The sequence below is a fragment of the Delphinapterus leucas genome, chromosome 16 (assembly GCF_059928025.1).
Source record: "Delphinapterus leucas isolate spDelLeu-1000000601 "Yukka" chromosome 16, BTC_Dleu_Yukka2, whole genome shotgun sequence".
NCBI lineage: Eukaryota > Metazoa > Chordata > Mammalia > Artiodactyla > Monodontidae > Delphinapterus > Delphinapterus leucas.
In genome coordinates this window covers 30,346,590-30,366,393 of record NC_143144.1, presented here as the reverse complement: position 1 = coordinate 30,366,393, position 19,804 = coordinate 30,346,590, and the positions used below count along the sequence as shown (strand labels likewise).

Here is a 19,804-nt window from a genome sequence, read left to right as displayed (position 1 = left end):
ACAAATAAAATTTTGCACTTACCAAAGAAAAGTAGTATACTTCAATGGTTTGTACTCTATTTTAGTGTTTTAAGTGTTAAATACAAGTAAATGCTTCAAGTGGCCTCAAAGAATGACAGAATTAAAATAATTCAAGACCTGCTTCTTCACCTTTCAATCATTGTGCTGTAAATACCTATTTCAGATCCATTGTTGAAAAGCAGGAATATGTACAACCAAGGTTTTGAAGACACTCACTGCCTGAAATAATCTCTAATGATGTTGACCCACTATGAACTTACTCTCAAATACATGAGAGGTGAGTTCACATGTGCTGAGACTGCCTGTGTAGCTTAGGAGTTCTCTAAATTAGAATACAATATGCATTCAAAGGTAATTTTTAAAACTGTTAATTCAAAGTATAACTATACATTATTCAAACGCAACAGAACTCATAGGAAATATTCAGAAGTTAGACTGATAAAATATGTTTGTTTGTTTGTTTTCCGGGGGGAGTATTTTATCACTTTCATTACTTGAATTGTCAGTGTATGCTGATGATAAAATGTAGAGTGAATTTTAGTTGGTTTTATGATTATTTTAAAACTCTCCATAGACAATGCCTCCTCTCTCACTTTCTGTGCCAGCAGCAGACCTCTCTTGCTGTTCTGCCCTTGATACTCCACTGCAAATAGCACTGGAAATAAATTTTATTAATGCTGAGAATTTCATGTGAAATAAAAATTCTCCAAAGGACCCTGATTGAAATACATCAGAGGTGTTGAGTGAGCATACTTGCATGCGGGAGAAAATTCCCAGGGACAGACCTGATGATTTCAACATTGACCTAAAATTTCCAAAGTTTTTAGAAAGAGAAATGAAGACCATCAATGGCTCTGAGCCTTTCAGCACAGTGACAAGGTAGAATTGACTTTTCGTTGGATGAACAATTAATTGAATAGCCTGCACCATAATACCCTTGCAACTTATAGCAGAATCCCCATTTCATTCCAGAAAATCATTAAGGTTCTCTGGACCAAGCCAAGCCAACAAACAACATCTCATATCCACTTAACTTCCAATTAATCATATACCCCCTTAAAGTGAGTTTCCTCTGTCAGGAATCAAGTAAAGCTCCAGCTTTACTTGGAAGATCTAAAGAAATCACACAACAAATAATGTAACTGTAAGGATGTAACTGATCACGTGATGTCACTGATCTATATTAATCTATTCACATCAACTACATATCTGACTTGGCTACATATTATATTCATTTGCTTTATCTTAATAAATTCAATACCCTTCAAACTGAAACATATTCTATTCTCTCCAATATGTGCCTTTCTGCTACCTTTTACTTCATTTGGTATACTTAATCAGTTCTCTTGTGAGCTTCATTTCTTTTGACACAATGTATCATTGTTAGGGTTTCTTTCAGATTGATTTAAATCTATTTTGCTCCATGCTGCCTTAAAGCTACTGTATGCCCTATCCATTTCCTTACCAGTCCCACCACGGGGCCATGTGATCTGGTTCACACCCCATCCTCCTGGTTAAGGAAAGATGTACTTTCCTAGCTTGGTCTAATGTGAAATGACTCTTGCTCTTTGTCTATCCTGGCAATGGCTGTGGACTGAATAGTAAAAGTGATAAGCAGGAATGTGCACGAATGTCAGTATATTTCAGGTAGTCAATGCTCAGATGAGTAACCGCAGGATCCTAATGTCCTTAATATGAAGTCATCTCTTGGAATCAGTGCTTCTGAAATTCTAGGTATTATTGCCAACAGATGTAAAGCAGTACACAATAACCAAGCTCTCTCTCATAAATCCTTGCCGATTTAAAGAACATCTGAAGATTGCCTTCTTTGGTTGTATTAATTACGAGTCACTTTTAATTTCAGCTGGCCCTAAGCTTTCTGTTCTAAGACTCTAAAAGTGCACTTTGGAGAAATGTCTAGGTCTTCTGCCCATTTTTGGATTGGGTTGTTTGTTTTTTTGATATTGAGCTGCATGAGCTGTTTGTATATTTTGGAGATTAATCCTTTGTCAGTTGCTTCATTTGCAAATATTTTCTCCCATTCTGAGGGTTGTCTTTTTGTCTTGTTTATGGTTCCCTTTGCTGTGCAAAAGCTTTTAAGTTTCATTAGGTCCCATTTGTTTATTTTTATTTCCATTTCTCTAGGAGATGGGTCAAAAATGGAGAACCTAGGGGCAGGACAGGAATAAAGACGCAGACATAGAGAATGGACTTGAGGACATGGGGAGGGGGAAGGGTAAGCTGGGATGAAGTGAGAGAGTGGCATTGACATATATACACTACCAAATGTAAAACAGATAGCTAGTGGGAAGCAGCCGCATAGCACAGGGAGATCATCTCAGTGCTTTGTGACCACCTAGAGGGGTGGGATAGGGAGGGTGGGAGGGAGACGCAAGAGGGCGGGTATATGGGGATATATGTATATGTATAGCTGATTCACTTTGTTATACAGCAGAAACCAACACACCATTGTAAAGCAATTATACTCCAATAAAGATGTTAAATAAATAAATGAATAAAATAAGTGCACTTTGCACAATAAAATTATTTTTTTCTTCATAGAGAAAAAACAAAAGGCAATGGAAGACATGGCATTTTAATGACCTTTTTGGTCACTTGCCTTCTAACTAAGATGACTACAAAAGTTTGAGGGGAGAAGCCCAAAGAAGTGATATAGGGAAATCTTAGCTGGTAAAGCTGAAAAGGCACATGAAGGGTAAGGTTAAAGGGACTACGGAAGCCCGGGTAAGGGTTTGTGGCTCGTATCCCAAATGCAAGGAGAAGCCCCTGAACATTCCCGAAGAGGAGTTGACATGATAAAAGCACATTGTTCCTATAAAATAGGTTGTAACTTCCTAAAATAAAATGAACTTGGACATAAACTCTTGATGGCAGTATCATGCCCAGAATGTGACAATGGTAGAAGATACTTTGTTCAGAAGAAATGTATTTCCAATAGAAAAGGGAAGAGAATAGCAGATGAGGGGAGAGGGGGGAGTCTTCTTTGGAAACCAGGAAAATTAAGCAGGAATGCATTTAGTGAACATATGAAAAGTAGTAACATTATAGAATACAGGTTGGAGAGCACAAAAAATGCTAATACTATCAAACATACGAAATAAACAGATTGGTAGTATGGAAGGTATAAGATCCCTCAGAGAAAGTGAACATGTCTCATCAGATTAACGACTGAGAAAGATGGGAACAGAAACATACAAATGCCCTTGATTTAATTAGTACTATTTTTTTTAATTAGAGAAAATAAGAATTTCCATATTAACCCTAACATGGCATGAAACTCAGGAAGGAAGGATGCCACTAAAAATGTAATTCTGGGTATATAAATAATGAAAATTGACAACAAAGAAGGTTGGGGAGCAAGAAGGATGGAGAAAAAGCCAAAGAAATCAAACCAGCATGACTGCATGGGTAACACTATGATGAACTCAGATTTTAAGAAGTTAGTTATAACAGCAATGCCCAAAGAAGGAAACAGGTTCACTGTTGCAAGAGAGGGTGAAAGAAAAACTCTAATGACAAGGGGAAAGCACAGTGACACATAAGCTCTTGTTTTGTTATTTTCTCCATCATGAAATTATACTTTCAAGGTGGAAAGACAAATGAAGAAACAAAAAAGAAAAAATAAATAAAGAAGGAAGCCTTAGAGAGTGTAATGAGACACATGAGAAGGTTGGTCTCCAGACCCGGACAAATAGTATTTTATCTTACAACAGCAATAACAAAAATTTTTATAGATCTGATCATAGAAATAACATTTCTAATATTTCAAAAATTACAAGAAAAAATCAGATTCAGGCAAATCTCTCTTTTTTTTTAAAGGAGGAATGGAAGATTCTGAAAACAATAAGATACAGAGTCCCAGTAAAAATAGAAGGGACTGTATTAAATGTATATATGTGAACACTTTGACAAGACAGTAACAACGTGTAAGAGTGCCTTTTCACCTAGGATGAGCTGGGCCAAAGGAACCTCTTTTTCTTCTCTCTCCTTCTTTCCTTCTGTCTTTTGGAAACAGTTATCAAGCAGGTAGATCGGCAAGACCCTAGACATAATACACTGACTTCAGTAAGGCATCTGACAAAAATCTCTCATTATATTGCACGGTCATCAATCAATCAATGGTTCAAGTCAATTTACAGCAGATGGACCACATATAGCAAAAAAATAAATAAAATAAAGTAACCACTGATCCCTGAAATCAACGCCAGTGAGAATGGAGGTTCCTTGAGCCTATCCACTGGATTCCATCCTTGCCTCCAACCTATTGAATAAAACCTAGAAATCTTATGTTCCAGCAATAGGCTAAAACCAAAGACAAATAAAACAGGAAACAAAGCAAAAGTGTCCATTTAGGTCTGAAAACTCAGTTTCCCAAGTACAGGATGGGAGAGTTTTACTGGGCAGCAGCTTATGCAAGAATAAGAGCCCAGCGGGCACTGGTGGATTCTGAGCTCTATTGTCCTAACAAGCAGCAGATGCTCTGCGTCCCTGGCAGTCCTCCAGCCCAGGCTACACAACTATCTGTATATCCTGGGTGGGATGTGAGATGAAACGCTTCTTCTAATCCTAAGATCCCTTGACTCTAACAGGACTGTGAATCCCTGCCTGGTGTCCTGTAAGGTTGTTACTAAATAACTGCAGAGGAGGAAATCACAGAAAAAGAGAGTGATTAAAACGTTTTCTAAAGCCACGGATTTTAAAACAGGCCACATACAAAAGCCTTTCTGATACTTGCTCTAATTACCAGAATGCTCTGGTCCTCCAATAACTAGTTAAAGGGACATACATCTCAGGCTGACTAAACCGTGAGTTTTAAGACAGGCAGAAAAATCCAACCTCTCCCTACCATGACAAAAGCAACCAGAGTTGCCAAATCCAATACACAAAACATTTAATTTATAACAGTTAAAACCTGGCCTCCGACCAAGTCCAAAAAAACTATGTCTTATTTCACTTGCTCTTGAATATGTCTCGTTCAGAGATAAATGACTCTGCTCTTTGCCAGTTCTCTCCTCCGTTTGGTGTTTTGTTTAGCTAGGCTTGTGACAAGCCAAGAGTTGATACATCTGCTTGAATGTGTAATTTACCTCTCTGGTCAACTTCGCTTTTTTTTCCTTGACAATATTCTGTCAAACAATCACATCACAACTGGCTCTGATCTCTTTGTTGTTAGCTAATAAATTAGAGAGTATTTATTATCTGCAATCCTTTTTTCCTCTTTTAATGGTGACACATTTGTGGTGAATTACAGGGCAGCTTTATAAACTAGGCTTTGGGCCAGTCTCAGGCCCTGCATCCATGTGAACATTCTCTCTCCCGGTTGGCCTCCCGGATTGGTGGTAAATCAAGGCAGCTGTCACAGCACACTAAGTTAGTGTGCGTCATTGGGGAGAGCAGGAAGCGTTGGGGGTATAATTCTGTCCATCAAACTAATATGTTATATCAGTAGCTTTGTAATCTTCTGCCATAACTTATGGGAAGTGACACCTAAGAATTCACTTTGAAGGCAATGTGTTCCTCAGACTTTAAGCCAAAACAGACCCGATTCTCAGCAACCGTTCCAATGTTTACATGAGTGGATTTCTAGTGCTGGGGAATCAGGTCCCTCTCAATGTGGCAGTATTTTACACATTCCACCACCAGCTGAACTCTGTTTACAGCCCTCACGGCAGGATTTGTAAACTTTTCAAACAGGATTTCTTCTCTACTTTTTGTTACCCTTGCCTTAACCTCCAGTAGCCGGAGAGATAAATACGCTCCGTGAATGTTATCATGACAAAGTGAACCTCTGACAGACAGGAATGAATGGGTGCCCCGTTTCCCTTGTCGGTCCCCCTGCAACCTTGGCCTTGACAAATGTGGGAAATGCCTGCAGAGGACAGAAGAAAACTCAAGTCGCTGGGGCAGCCGCGGCAGCTCCGTCGTGCTGTTGCTAAATGTGCACGTGGTCCTTAAGGAAAGGAGGGCAGATAAGTTGCCACAGACAGGGTGCTTTCTAAGGCCAGACGTCGGAGACACTAGAGTCACACTGTGTGTCCTTCTCTTCCAGGATTTGCTATAGGATTGTCTCGGTCTTCCATCCCCCCTCCCCCTTTCTTCCCTGGCTGTTTTCTCAGCAGGCCAATGAGAGAAGCCCTTTGGGGAAGATAAGTAGTTCTGTGAGCTGCCATCTGATGGAAAAGAAATCTACAAGGACTGTTCAAAGGAGCTCTTCCTCCCCCAGGCACCAAACTCAATATGCACAGTAAAGAAATTTGAAAAATGCCTGCCCTTGCCATCCCCAATACCTCTTTGATTGATAGCAGAGAGGGTTTGCTATGATAATTTTACTTTGACAGGTCCCAGGCATAAATCCCACAGAGTTGTTGTTCTGGTTTGACAACCTTCCGAGGGCTCCAGTTAGGAACAGGAAACAGGCCTCTATTTTTCACCCTCAATGCTCCTTCAGGTGCAAAGAAAAGACTGTATGGAAAAATAAATCCTTATCTGAGGGGGAAACTAAATTCAAAGCAGTTTTAATACTTATTCATCAGAAGGAATGTCCGACAGGGGAAGATGTGACCTTGGTCCTACCTCTTCAAACTTACATTTAAATCTTCCAAATGAGAGACTTGAAACCTCCTCACGGTAAGGAACGGATACTCCTTTTCCATTCACATTTCGGTTTTATGAAGTTGTGTTTGTGTTTTCCTTCAAGGTCAGCCTAGACAGGTACCGTTATATTTTATAAGAATCATTGCTTAAAAATAAAAATGCATTCACAGAATCACACCCATAATTTACAACCATTTACTAACAACGGGCCAGACTCTGTGACTCATTACGTCCCCTTCATTTTCACAACCACCTCCAATGAGTAAAGCCTCAATCAATAGGAATACAGTGTAAAAAAGAGCCAAGGTAATGAATTTTTTTCAGCATTCATCTTTGAGGCATGCTTCATGGAATATCAGGGATTATTTGGGGATCAGTACATCTTCACCCAGTCATCTCCCCGGCTCCATCCGAGAACGATGACTCAGCAGTGGGAACCCAAATCACAGAAATCAGATGTCAGTAAGTTGAGGCAAGAAGGATCTATGGTTCCTCCCTGAGTTAACTAGGAAATAAAATAAATCAGAACCCATTCTCCAAGTGTTTTAGTTGATCTCACCTAGAAATGCAGTATCATTAACGTTATCAAAAATTATTAAATAGCCAAACCCAGGCAAATGTCTAAAAAGGAGTATTTCCATTTCCTTAAAACTTTCAGAAGTTGAAGGTTTTCCTTCCGGTTATCGACCTCTTAGGAATTATGAGAGAATCAGTTTTCTCTTGGGTCTAGAGTTCTGTTCTAGCATTAAGAGAGTGTCCATACAGCACCAATGCCCTCAGAGCAGACCCCTCCCCTCCAGCCCTATACCACCCTGCCAGGCCTTCGCTATGGGGGCACCACCAGAGTTCTGCAGAAAGTCTACACTATTGAGAGGTGCCAACAACAGGAAAATAAGGATCCAGTCCTGGCATTCTCAGTCCAGACTGAGTTTTTAATTTAAAAGGACTATAACACATGGACTTCACCCTGGGGCCACAGAATGGAGCCCTCATTTTCTGGAGTCAATATTTTACGACTATACCCATTTTATGGAGGAACTAACCACTGCCCAAGGAGTTCTAATAATTGGTCCATGGGTCAGCCAAAAAAGTCAGCGGGGAAATCAGAATAGAAAAGAACAAGCTGCTCATAAAAGTAGGAGTAAGACATGAGTCTTTTTAAGTCATAAAAACAGCTTGAGCAAATTTCAAGGAAAAGAAACTTACTAAATAATTATCTCTCACTCCACTGCACCCTCTAAGTACCAAAAAGGAAGTGCTTCCTTATAAATGCCTATAAATTGGGGGAGGGGGGAGAAAAACTAATCAGATCTTGTATACTGAGCTCTAGGCTGCAAGGAACATGGTTAGATTTCTGTTTCCCTTAGAGGAAGATGCCAGAACAGCATTTTCCCATCAAGTGTTGATAAGAAAGGCATTTAGCATTTCATTTGAGGGGCCTGTTGTGAGTGGGTGGTATGACATGAAAAATTATGGCCAATGTCATATTAAAAATTACAGGCCCATCTGCACATGCTCACTCAGTTCTCAGGCCAATGATACACTAACCCATGCAAGGCCTTCGGCTGTGGCACATGTAGTAGAGATATTCTTCTCCCAGGAAAACTTTAACAAATAGAATTCCCAAAGGTTGAGAGCAGTGAATGCTGTCTTTCTAGCCCACAAGCAAAAACTAAACTAAAACCTCACTTTCTGCAAATTCAGCCCTGGTTGGGTCTGACTTCACACCTTAAATTATGTGCTTCCTCCAGGGATTCAATCTACTTCTCTGCAATTATAAGCATAAGAAGACGGGCCAGGAACGCATTTTAAAATTAGAAAACAATTTACTCTGTCCCACCCAAAGAGGCATCTCTTAGGGAGCAATGAGACATTTTGAGAGCTCTGAAGAAGGAACTTGGTCTTGAAGAAAATGAGGATGGGGTGCGGTAGGGGTAAAAGTATTGCCTAGACGTATCAAGGAGTTCTGAAAAATCTGACCTGAAGTCAGCAATTTCCCATACAGGGTATCTCAGAATTGCCATTGTTAATATTTTGGACCGGATTATTCTCTGTTGTGGAGACTGTCCTGTGGATGGTAGGATATTCAGCAGAATCCCTAGCCTGTGCCCACTAGATGCCAGTAGCATACCCCCATCCTAGGAGTAAAAGTCAAAAATGTCTCCACACATAAATAAATGACTCCTGGGGGGTCAGAGTTGCCCTGATTGAGAACCACTAGCCTAGACTCTTTAGGTAAAGCCATGCCAGTGAATCTCTGTAGGCCACAAGTTTTCCAATAAATAATCCTGGATTTATCAGCCCATACGGCCATGCGTGTCTTTTTCCCATGATTTCAGGAAACATTAGAGGACTCCGTGTAGCAACAGCCTTCAATTTGGACCTCTTAGTCAAAATGAAGGTGTCTTTACTGTAAGGTTAAAGTTAAATCAATCACTGTTCTTATCAAAAGACAACAGTATCTCCATTCAACGTTTCTCAAGGAGGTGAGTTTTGTTACACTCTTCACGCTTTCCGTTTTAGAGACCTTGCATCTCACTGTGTTAGTCAGAGACTCAGTCCAGAAAACAAAACTCAGGACAGATCATTCAAAAGAGGGAATTCAATATGGGGTATTAATTCAAAGGTTATTAGAAGAGCTGAAATAACAAACAAGAGAAGGGAAGGCTGCCCCGAGAACAGCAACTTCAGGAAGCTACTGCCACCTCTATACTAGAGTCAAAGGAAAGAGGGTGTTATTGGAATCTGGGAGCCGAGGCCCCTGGGGCAGAAGCTGGACACACAGTGGAGTCAGTAGTGGGAACTGGGACCACAGATGGAAAGGGATTCCCATAGGAGATGGAGCCACGGGAGAGATACAACCATTGCCAGGAATCTATCACACTAGGTGAACGAATCTCCTAGCATGTGTTTTTCTAGCCAGAGTATTCCAGTTTTATCCACATTGGGTCATTTCAAAGAGATATATATGTCATTAGGTCATTTCAAATAGATATATTTGCTATTTGCAAATAGCAAATATTTTCGGCTATCGCAGCTGCACTGGGCTCTGAAACAACTCCCTCAAACCCCTTTAACCAAGCCCACTCCATATGAGTTTCATGGCTAATCATCTCACCCAAGATTAAAGATGTTGCCTCAAATTCAAACTCAAGTTCAGAATAGAAGTCGCAAGACTCCTTTCCTTCTCTCTGTGCCTTAAAGAAAGGAAAATCCAGCTCTGAGTACAATATTGTGGGGCAATGTCAAACTAGGAATAAGAAATTGTTCGATTCTCAAACTGGAACCAACCGTCTACATAAATCACGTGGGTAAGTCTCTTCTCTCCAAGTCACAATTTCCTGATTTGCAAAATCAGGGAGTTAAACTACTCTGGAAGAGCTGGGGTGGGCGTGAGTGAGAGGGTGAGGTAGAGGAGATAAGACAAGATGGCGAGTGGAAGAGGGGAAGCCAGCTAGTGTAAAACAGCACAACCTAACGGGTGTGGGAAGCTGGACGGTGCAGACCCCATTAGCGCCAGTAAATTCATTGTTTTCCCTAAAATATCTGATCTGATTGCAATCCACGAGTAGGTTATCTCCAAGAACTCAGGCTGTTTGCTGCCTTTCCTGTTCTGGTTCCCCACGTGCTTCATCTGTACCCATCTCATCATGGAGTTATGGGGGGGCTTGCAATGCAAAAAGCAGAGCCCAGCCACTGGTCTCTTCCTTCAAACCATCTTGTTTCCATCTCACACACCCCTTAAAGGGGGATTGCAATTGACAAGGCTCTTGCTTTTACATAAGTAATGCCATTTGGACTGATCCAGGCCCATAATTCTGCCACACTCACTCCTATCTGTGCTTCTGGAAAGGCTACAAGACCTGACACTCTAAGATGTTATCACTGTCTCACAATCAGCTACGGATTAGCATGACTTTCCCTGGGCCCCTGGTTCCAAGCACTGTTTCCTTCACAGCAGACATGTTCTGAAAATACCTGCTTTCTCTCCCTTCATTTCAGAGGGAGTTCTCAGGTTAGAATTCAAAAAAGAAAACGGGTTGTTTGCTACCATGTATGAGATTAGAGGAGCTGGAGAAGCCCGCAGCTATTGCAAGGTCCTACTCTAAGCTGGTAGGAAAGTGCATCATTAGGAATGTGTTCTTTAATATGACATAAGGCTGCTTCCAAACAGGCCTTTTGAGTCCCATTTCCTCCATGCAGCCCATCAGGATCACTTCAGACCAAACTCATCTCTCCTACCAGTGAGTCTTAAGTGGGCCTTCAACTTCTCTGCTTGGTGAGTAATAATATTAGCGGGAAAGCAAGGAAGGATTTGAATCATAGCTCCATCACTGGAAATCCAAACACTGTGGACTTCGGTCAAGTTTCTGAATATCTCTATGCCTCAGCTTCCTCATCTGTAAAAAACTGACATAAGGTTGTGGTGGTGATGATTCAGTGAGAAAATCCTTGTAGAATCTTTAGTATACGGCACACAGTAACTGTGCAATAATGTTAGCTGCTATCATCATGTCTCTAATTATTATGCTGTTGATAATATAAAATTGTTAACTTGTCTTATACATTCCCTTTATGGTCTCTTTCTTTGTCTAATTAAATAAGAAGGTCAAGAGCAAGGATGATACATATTTTTTATATTTCTTTACCCCCATTCTCCTCCACCCCCACTACCACCCCACATTAGCCCAGTGCCTTGTATACAATACACACCCAGAGGTAGGGCCAGTGGCTGGGGCCTAACATCACATGGGTAGTGAAGAAAGCACAGGCTCTAAGACAGATATGTGTTCAATTCTGCTCTTAATAATCAGTGACTTGGCCAACGTACCAAGCATCTCCTTACCTCAGATTTACAAGGTATAAAATGGGGATAAAGTTTTTGCCTCATAAGGTGGCTATGAAGACAGTCCCTTCATAGTGGGGGGCTCATCCTGGGCACTCCATAAATGCTCATCTCCTTCCCTTTCCTTCCCACTCACCATTAATAAACTGATCAGACTGGAGAAGCATGAGAAAAATGCCCCGGCAGAAAAGGCAAATACCATTGACCTCACAACAGGGTCACATCCCCAGGAACTCTCCTGCCCACTTAGCACCCAGGCAGTGTTTTCTCAGTGCCATTTAGAGATGGCAAAACTGTCATCAACACAGGCTCAACAGAGCCAGGGGGTAGAGGTCTCCAAGCCTTTAGGAAATCTCCTGCTCTCCCCTGATGACTGTGGAGGTTCTGGATGGAATATATGAGAACACCCTGTATTTTTCTCTAAAATTTTCCTCCCTTGTTGCCTTCTTGCAATTCTACTATCCTTAGCCAGTGTGCCAGACAAAAGATATGGGCTCAATGGTCCTACAGCCTGACCCTGAGTTTTCATGAAACTATAGAATGTTAGTGCTGAGATGAGCTGTCCCCACAACCTCACCATGAAGATGGAGCCACAGAGAAGCTGAATGGCTGGTCCAAGGTCCTGTAACTCATCACGGGCAGAACTGAAATCCAGACCTGTGCTCTTTTCAATTTTTCATCCTCCGATGCTTCAGAAGAACACGTGCCTCTAAAAGCATTTATTCAAGTCCATCATGCTCTAAATTCCAACACTGACTTCTCCAGTCTATATTGGGTGGGATGTGATCAGTCTAGATCTAAAATCAATGAACTGAATGCATCCAGCAAAAACCATTTGCATCAGCTTCTTTGTGCAGCACAGAGTATTATCTGCACTCCTCTCCCGTGTGCTGTCTGTTCTGCCGAGCTCAGAATGTGCCCTGAGACCCCCTTCATGTGAAGGAAACAGACCCCAGCTGGCCTGCCACGCTGGGACTCCAGTATGGGCTTCAGCTGCTCTACTACAGAGCTGCATTCAATGATTGCATTTTCTAAAAAAAATTTATATCTACATGGCTCTCACCCAACTGCCTTAAGAATACCAGCTGTACCGTGCTTTCTCCTCTAATGTGACAATCATAAGAACAGCTCCCGAAGAATAGAACATTCTTCAGGGGAGGGCTGTTGGTTTAGCAGACGTTTTAGGAGGAGGAGAAGATGAAAGAGATGTTAAGTTAGAATGTCACGTACAGAAAGGGGTGCGATATGACAGAGAAGGAATCTGATATGTACGGACTGCCTATCACATACCAGGTACCAGGTTGGGCGAGTTCTCATAGCTTATTGTGTTTGGCCCACACAATGCTGAGAGATGAGTATAACAAGCAAAATTGTATGGGTGAGAAAACGGAGGCTTAGAAAGATTAAGAGACTGGTCCAAAGGCATACAAGGAACTGGTTGGATAGCTGGTGTGCTAGTTTCCTAGGGCTGTTATGCCAAATTACCATGAACTTGGTGACTTAAACAACGGAAATGTATTCTCTCATGGTTCTGCAGGGCAGAAGTCTGAAATCAAGGTGTCAGCAGGGCTGTACTCCTATCTTTCCTCTATGTGTCTGCTATAAGGTTGCTAGTCACTGAATTTAGAACCCACTGGGATAATCCAGGATGATCTCATCTCAAGATCTTTAATCATGTCTGCAAAGACCCTTTTTCCAAATTAGGTCAGATTCAGTTTCCTTGGGTTAGAATGAGGATATATCTTTTTTTGGGGGGGGGCACGACCACTCAACCATATCTGGGTTTTAAATTCAAGCCTTGCTCACTTATACCCCATTTTCTCATCACACTGCCATGTTATTTCCTATCTTTTCCTTTATCTGTTTTGCCAAGGATGGCTTTGGCCAAGATAAAGATGCCAAGGTAGCCACAGCCACAGTATAGCAAGAACACAGCCTTTCAACTGCCCAGAATTAACCAGAAAGTTAGCGACAGTGTTGAAATGTAAGCTCCCCTCAATCCTGCCACTGTTCTAGGAACCAAGAAGGAGCGCTGCCCCCTCAAGGAGAGATACCTTGCCATTGCCTCTAAACATCAAAACAACTGACTCTTTTATAAAGTTCAGCCCTCCTTTTGCAGGAGTAAAAGAGCTATCAGTTGTCAACTTAACCTATAGCCACCCCCTAATAAGTTTAAGATAAAAGGCCAATACATTCAAATAAGATTCAGACATAATGTAATAGTATTTGTTACCAAGCCCCATCTAATTATATCAGTCAATCTTTTATTACCAGACCCACAAGTGCAGAGAACTCATAACCTCTCTTTATAACGATCTCCTCACTAGCTGACTCCTGGAACTCTGCAATAAATGAATCATCTGCTCGCAATCATGAGTAAACATCAACTCAATTAAGAATTGATAAATAAACAGTTTGCTCCAAGGCTTGTCCTGATACAGAGGGAGGACCACTGGGCGCCTGCCAGGACAGTGCTGGGCTGGGAGTGCTGAGATGTGCAAGGCTCACTAAAGCGGCTTTTCTTCTGCTGTTGTTTACAGGAGATGTTCTGGCTGTCGTTTTCTGCTCCCACCCTGTCTATGGAGGTGGAGAATGACTTGTTATAACACTTGTCTTCTCTGGGTCTAAATGTGGAAGAATTGCTCATCTTACCTTTACCCTGTGCTACACAGCATCATATAGCCGAAAGAAACCTAGTAGGAAGGCATAAAATGCAAGAAAAGTGAACTCTGTCTTATCAAACAGTAAAGGAGAAGAAACCCTTGAACATATTAAGAGGCAGGACTTTGTATTCAATGGTTACATAATTGTTAGGGGTTAAATTGTATCCCCTCCGAAAGGTATGAAGTCCTAAACCCCTGTCCTTCAGAATGGGAGCTTATTTGGAAACAGGGTGGTTACAGATGTAATTAGTTAAGATGAGGTTATGATAGGGACTTCCCTGGTGGTGCAGTGGTTAAGAATCCGCCTGCCAATGCAGGGGACACAGGTTTGAGCCCTGGTCTGGCAAGATCCCACATGCCGCGTAGCAACTAAGCCCGTGCGCCACAACTACTGAGCCTGCACTCTAGAGCCCACGAGCCACAACTACTGAAGCCCTTGTGCCTAGAGCCCGTGCTCTGCAACAAGAGAAGCCACCACAATAAGAAGCCCGTGCACTGCAGGGAAGAGTAGACCCCACTGAACGCAATTAGACAAAGTCCGCACACAGCAACAAAGACCCAACACAGCCATAAATAAATAAATAAATTTACTAAAAAAAAAAAAGATGAGGTTATGATGGAGTAGGGTGAACCCTTAACCCAATACAACTGGTATCGTTATAAAAAGACGATGTGAGAACGCAAAGAGGAAGCCATGTGAAGAGACCCACAGGAAGGAGAGCTAGGCATGATGCATCTATAAGTGAAGTGAAAACAAGACTTCCCAGCTACCACTAGAAGTTAGGAAGAGGCAAAGGATTCTACCCAGAGTCTTAGAGGGACCATGGCCCTGCTGACACTTTGATTTCACACTTCTAGCTTCCAGAATCGCGACAGAATACTTTCCTGTTGTTTTAAGCCACCCACTTTGTGGTACTTTGCTAAGGCAGCCCTAAAAAGCCAGTACAAAGATTGATTACAATAAAAAGACTCAAGGTAACATTTCTGTTTTTTCTTTTTTCTTTTGCCCTACCCAGGTACGTGGGGAGTTTCTTGCCTTTTGGGAGGTCTGAGGTCTTCTACCAGCGTTCAGTGGGTGTTCTGTAGGAGTTGTACCACGTGTAGATGTATTTCTGGTGTATCTGTGGGGAGGAAGGTGATCTCCGCGTCTTACTCTTCCGCCATCTTCCTCAACTCCCTCCAAGGTAACATTTCTGAGCATTGCTAGACAGTAGGTTCTACACTGAGCATGTTCTAGGCATAAGCACATGGAATTTTCACAACTATCTTATGAAGTTAGGACTCTTATTCCTACTTTATAGATGAGGAAACAGGGCTGATCGAGGCTAACAGTCCCAGAGTTACAGAGCTGGGGAGTGGCAAGCCTCTCTGGTACTGGGGGCACGCACTTCATTCCTCCAAACACCACACTATAAGCCTGATGAGGGCAGGGAGGTGGCAGTGTTATTCACCAGGGTATCCCCCAACTGTGCTGCCCAGAGCACAAGGGCTCCTCTGCCACAAGTGTAGAGGATGAAGAAAAGCCAATGACTGCAGGGGTCACCCAGCAATCCACTTGCACTTCATCCCACACTACCCTGTGTTCATGTTTCAGATTTCCAGTTCGCACACGAGATGTTTAAACTAAGTTTCCTGATGCTAGAAAAAAAAAAAGTTTTAAAACCATTGCTATACAGAGTAAAATTCATCTCCATAGAAGAATTCCAGATAATATATACAGAAGGGATGACATAATTTGAAAATTACCATTCTGCAACCTGTAATGAAATAATGGACCTATGTCACCATCAGGGAAAGATGCTCAAACATTAGGTGAAAGGTTGATTGGGAACTTTAAAATGAAAGAAGCTGGCTGAAACTATCTGAACCTACTGATCAGATATAAATTATGTGTCTGATGACGTGACACAATAGGAAGTGTACAGCACCACGTGCAAAAGAAGGGAAACTTTTAGAACCTAATAGAGATCAAAGAGACAGAGCAACCAAATATAGTGTGTAAACCTTGTTTGGATTCTGATTCAAGCAAACTCAATGCAAAAAAGTTATTTTTGAGACAACTGGGAGAATCAGAATATGGACTGGGTATTAGAAAATACAATGGAATCACTGTTAATTTTTTTTAGTTGAGATAATGACATGGTGATTTCGTTTAAGGGGAAAATGGTCCTTATCCATTAGAGAAGCTTAGTGAAGTACACAGGACACAACAACATGATATTTGGGCTGAGACTAGAAGAAAGAAGAAAAAATCATGGCCTCTGCCCTGAAACCCAAGTGAGCAGCTGCTTTTGTTGAAAATCGGCCACCCAAATCCCCCAAAGTGACTATCTAGGGAGTGAACCACACTCCCTTTGCTCAGGGTGTGTCATTTTGAGAACTGCTTAGAGCTGCCTAAAACTTCTGTGTCAGCAAAGTGACATGTCAGGGAGGAAAACATTCCTACTGAGACCCCTGGAGTGTTGACCTGGTTGGTGGAGCTCACCCCTCCTCTCCTGTAACACCTGTTTGTTCAGTTCAGGACCAAGACCACCATAAGTGTTATTACAAAATCAACCAGGGAAACATACCCCTCTATGTGTCTGTGTTTATGACATGTGGGGGTCTTGGCAGAGTCCTTCTTGCCAAGTGTAAGTACTATTAGGGCGGCATTGCCACTACACATACTTCTTGATGTGTGGTCAGATGAAATAACTTATGGAAAATGCCTAAAACAGCTTGCTTGCAAAAAATGTTAGCCACCATCATCACCATTACTAATATGTTGCTGGTGTTGTACATGTTTGTCATTGAACATCTTCTGTGGGTTTCCTTTCTGCTGACTTTATTTGTCCAATTAGGAGAGAGTTAGGAAAGTAAGCTCAAGGATAAGGATATCCTTATGTATTTCTCTCTACCTTCCTCCTTGCCCTCCTCCATGCCTACCTGGGACAGTGTTATATACATAACAGGTCTGCAATAAATACCTGTTTAAAAGGCACCTGGGAGCTTCCCTGGTGGTGCAGTGGTTGAGAGTCCGCCTTCCGATGTAGGGGACACGGGTTCATGCCCCAGTCCGGAAAGATCCCACATGCCGCAGAGTGGCTGGGCCCGTGACCTGTGCTCCGCAACGGGAGAGGCCGCAGCAGTGAGAGGCCCGCGTACTGCAAAAAAAAAAAAAGGCACCTGGGTGGGGAGACTAGTGGTACTTATCCCTTCAATGTAGGGTATGGGAACAAAAATGGGCATGAGAAGCAACAGACACAGTTAAATTCCTGGTGCTGTCACTTAGTGAGCTTGGTCATCTTGCTGAACATCTTGGAGCCTCAGTTTCCTATAGTAAGTAAAATGGGGACCAACATGCCGGCCTCAAAAGGCTGTGAGGACACAGATGGATTCCAACTTGGCTGCTGGCTCACCATGAGCCTTCTCTTCTCTAGATTGGGGATAGAGACTGCTAGCTAGGCCTCTCCAAGTATTAACTTCAAGGCCATGCATAGAGTAGATGTAGTTTTCAACTGAATGTTTATGTCTCTTCCAGATTCATATGTGAAAGCCTAACCCCAGTGTGACAGTATTTGGACGTGGGGCTTTTAGGAGGTAATTAGGTCATGGGGTGGAGCCCTCAGGACTGCTGTTAGTGTTCCTATAAGAGACCAGACGCCTTGCTTTTCTCTCTCCACCGTGTGAGGAATCCAGGAAGAGAATTCCCACCATGTTGATGGAAAAAAAATGCACAACTTAAAAGTTGTGAGCTATGTTTTATCTGGGGACCTTACTGAGGACTGCAGCCCAGGAGACAGGCTCTCAGATAGCTCTTTGGAACTGTTCCAAAGAGGTAAGGGAGGAGCCAGGAAATAAAAAATGTAGTAGAACATCAAAAGATTGCTGCTAATCACAAAAAACAGGTATCTCAAGTTAATAATTTGAGTGCCTTTCTACATATGGGAAGATGCAAGAGTCTGGGCTCACTGAAATTAGTCCTTTGATATGCATCTTAGCAATCTTGGGCCTGTATTCTCTTTTTCTCCATCCTGAATTCCCCACAGGCCACACCATCAGGGGCAGCTGCAGGGGCGGATGGCGTGATGATGGCTACCTTCCTTGTTTACAGGAATAGCAGGCACCATTCTTTGTTTACTGAAACGGCAGGCAACATTTTTTGGTCCACAACCAGAACCAGACCACACCGGCACCCTGATACTGGACTTCCTGCTGCCAGAACTGTGAGAAAAAAATCCTGTTGTTTAAGCCATCCAGTCTAAGGTATCTTGGTATAATGGCCTGAATTTATAAATAGAGATGTACAGTAAGTATGCATTCTTGCTCTCTTAAGTAGAAAGTTTTCAAATTTACGTTGGCGTCCCAGGCTGTCTCCCCCAGAGGCCCCGTGGCTCGGCTCTCTGGGCTCCACCCAGCCCTGCCCACTGGCAGCGGCACCAGACATTCATCACAGCCAATGGATGACTAAGGGGCTAAGGCAACGCCCGGTGTTCCCACTTTGAAAATGACAACATTGCAGAGACAAAGTTTCAACATGCTAAGAGCACGTAAGAGAAACCTACCAGAGTCAGAGGAGAGAGGGGGGGAAAAAAACCAAAAAACAGTATTTTAAGTTTCCTTACATTTTCAAAGTATAATCAGTTCTAATCCACATCTTACCACCAATTACTGATAACCTTAGATAACTCATTCCTTCTCTAGGCCTCAGTTTCCTCATGTGTAAAACCAAGAGTATTCTTAGCCTGAGCCTTTGACACCTATAGAATTCAGGGGTCTATGAACTTTGACGGGAAAGAAATTATTTTTATATATAAAAATATATTTATGTAAGTATTGATATAATATATAATTTGTATTATATAAAAAGACATGAAAGTTAATGGAAGTAACTTCTAAGGGAACTTTAACACTTTCTTTGATTATAAATGTAGGCACCAAAATATCATCAATAAGATATTTTCATGTCACATCACTGCAGAAATCTGAAATACTATTTACATTCACCACTGCTATGAAATTACGGTAGCTTTTAGACCTGCTTTTGGATCTCGTTATGTGTGTTAATAAGGAAGCAGATAAATTACTGTCATAAATTTGATTTTTAAATATTTTGACAATATTTCACTATACTTAGTTTGCTTCATAATCCCACATATTTGATTTTGTGCATTTAAAAATCATTAGTGTGAGAAGGGGTCCATGGGTTTTTACTAGACTGTCAAAGGGATCCAGGCACCAAAAAGTTTAAGGACCCTGGAAGGGTCTCCAATCCTTCCAGCTATGATTCCACAAGTGGTTATTTGCAATCCACACTGCTGATACCTGTTATCTGTTCTCTGGCTTAAGTCTTGTTCATGCAGTTGGTTAAGCCTGCAGGTTCCAGAGCCAGATTTCCTGGGTTCTAGTTTATATCTGCCCCTAACTGGCTATGTGACTTTGAGCAACTTTCCTGGCCTCTCTGAGCCTAAGTTTCTTCCTTTATAAAGTGAGGATCATTCCATCAGCTTCTCTGGGGTTGTTGTAGAGATTAGTAATATACAAAAAAAAAAAAAAAAGGTTAGTGCAGCACTCAGTTAATGATTATTGATGTTATTATTGTTAGGTTTAAAATATATTGGTATCTGGTTATTTTGAACTATATCACGTACAGGGACAAACTTCCTCCAAACAAAATCTA

General features: G+C 41.8%; 1 protein-coding gene across 5 annotated transcripts in view; it reads right to left on the bottom strand.

The window, feature by feature from the left end:
* Positions 1–19,804, bottom strand: part of LRMDA (leucine rich melanocyte differentiation associated) — a 1,113,439-nt gene that overhangs the window by 312,913 nt on the left and 780,722 nt on the right. For 3 of the 5 annotated variants that reach the window (XM_089897238.1, XM_089897240.1, XM_089897239.1), the window contains exon 6: positions 17,112–17,288. The exons of the other annotated variants lie outside the window; for them this stretch is intronic. In XM_089897238.1, coding sequence (XP_089753364.1) covers positions 17,112–17,288 — 177 coding nt within the window. The remainder of the gene's footprint in view (positions 1–17,111; positions 17,289–19,804) is intronic. 5 annotated transcript variants of the gene reach the window in all.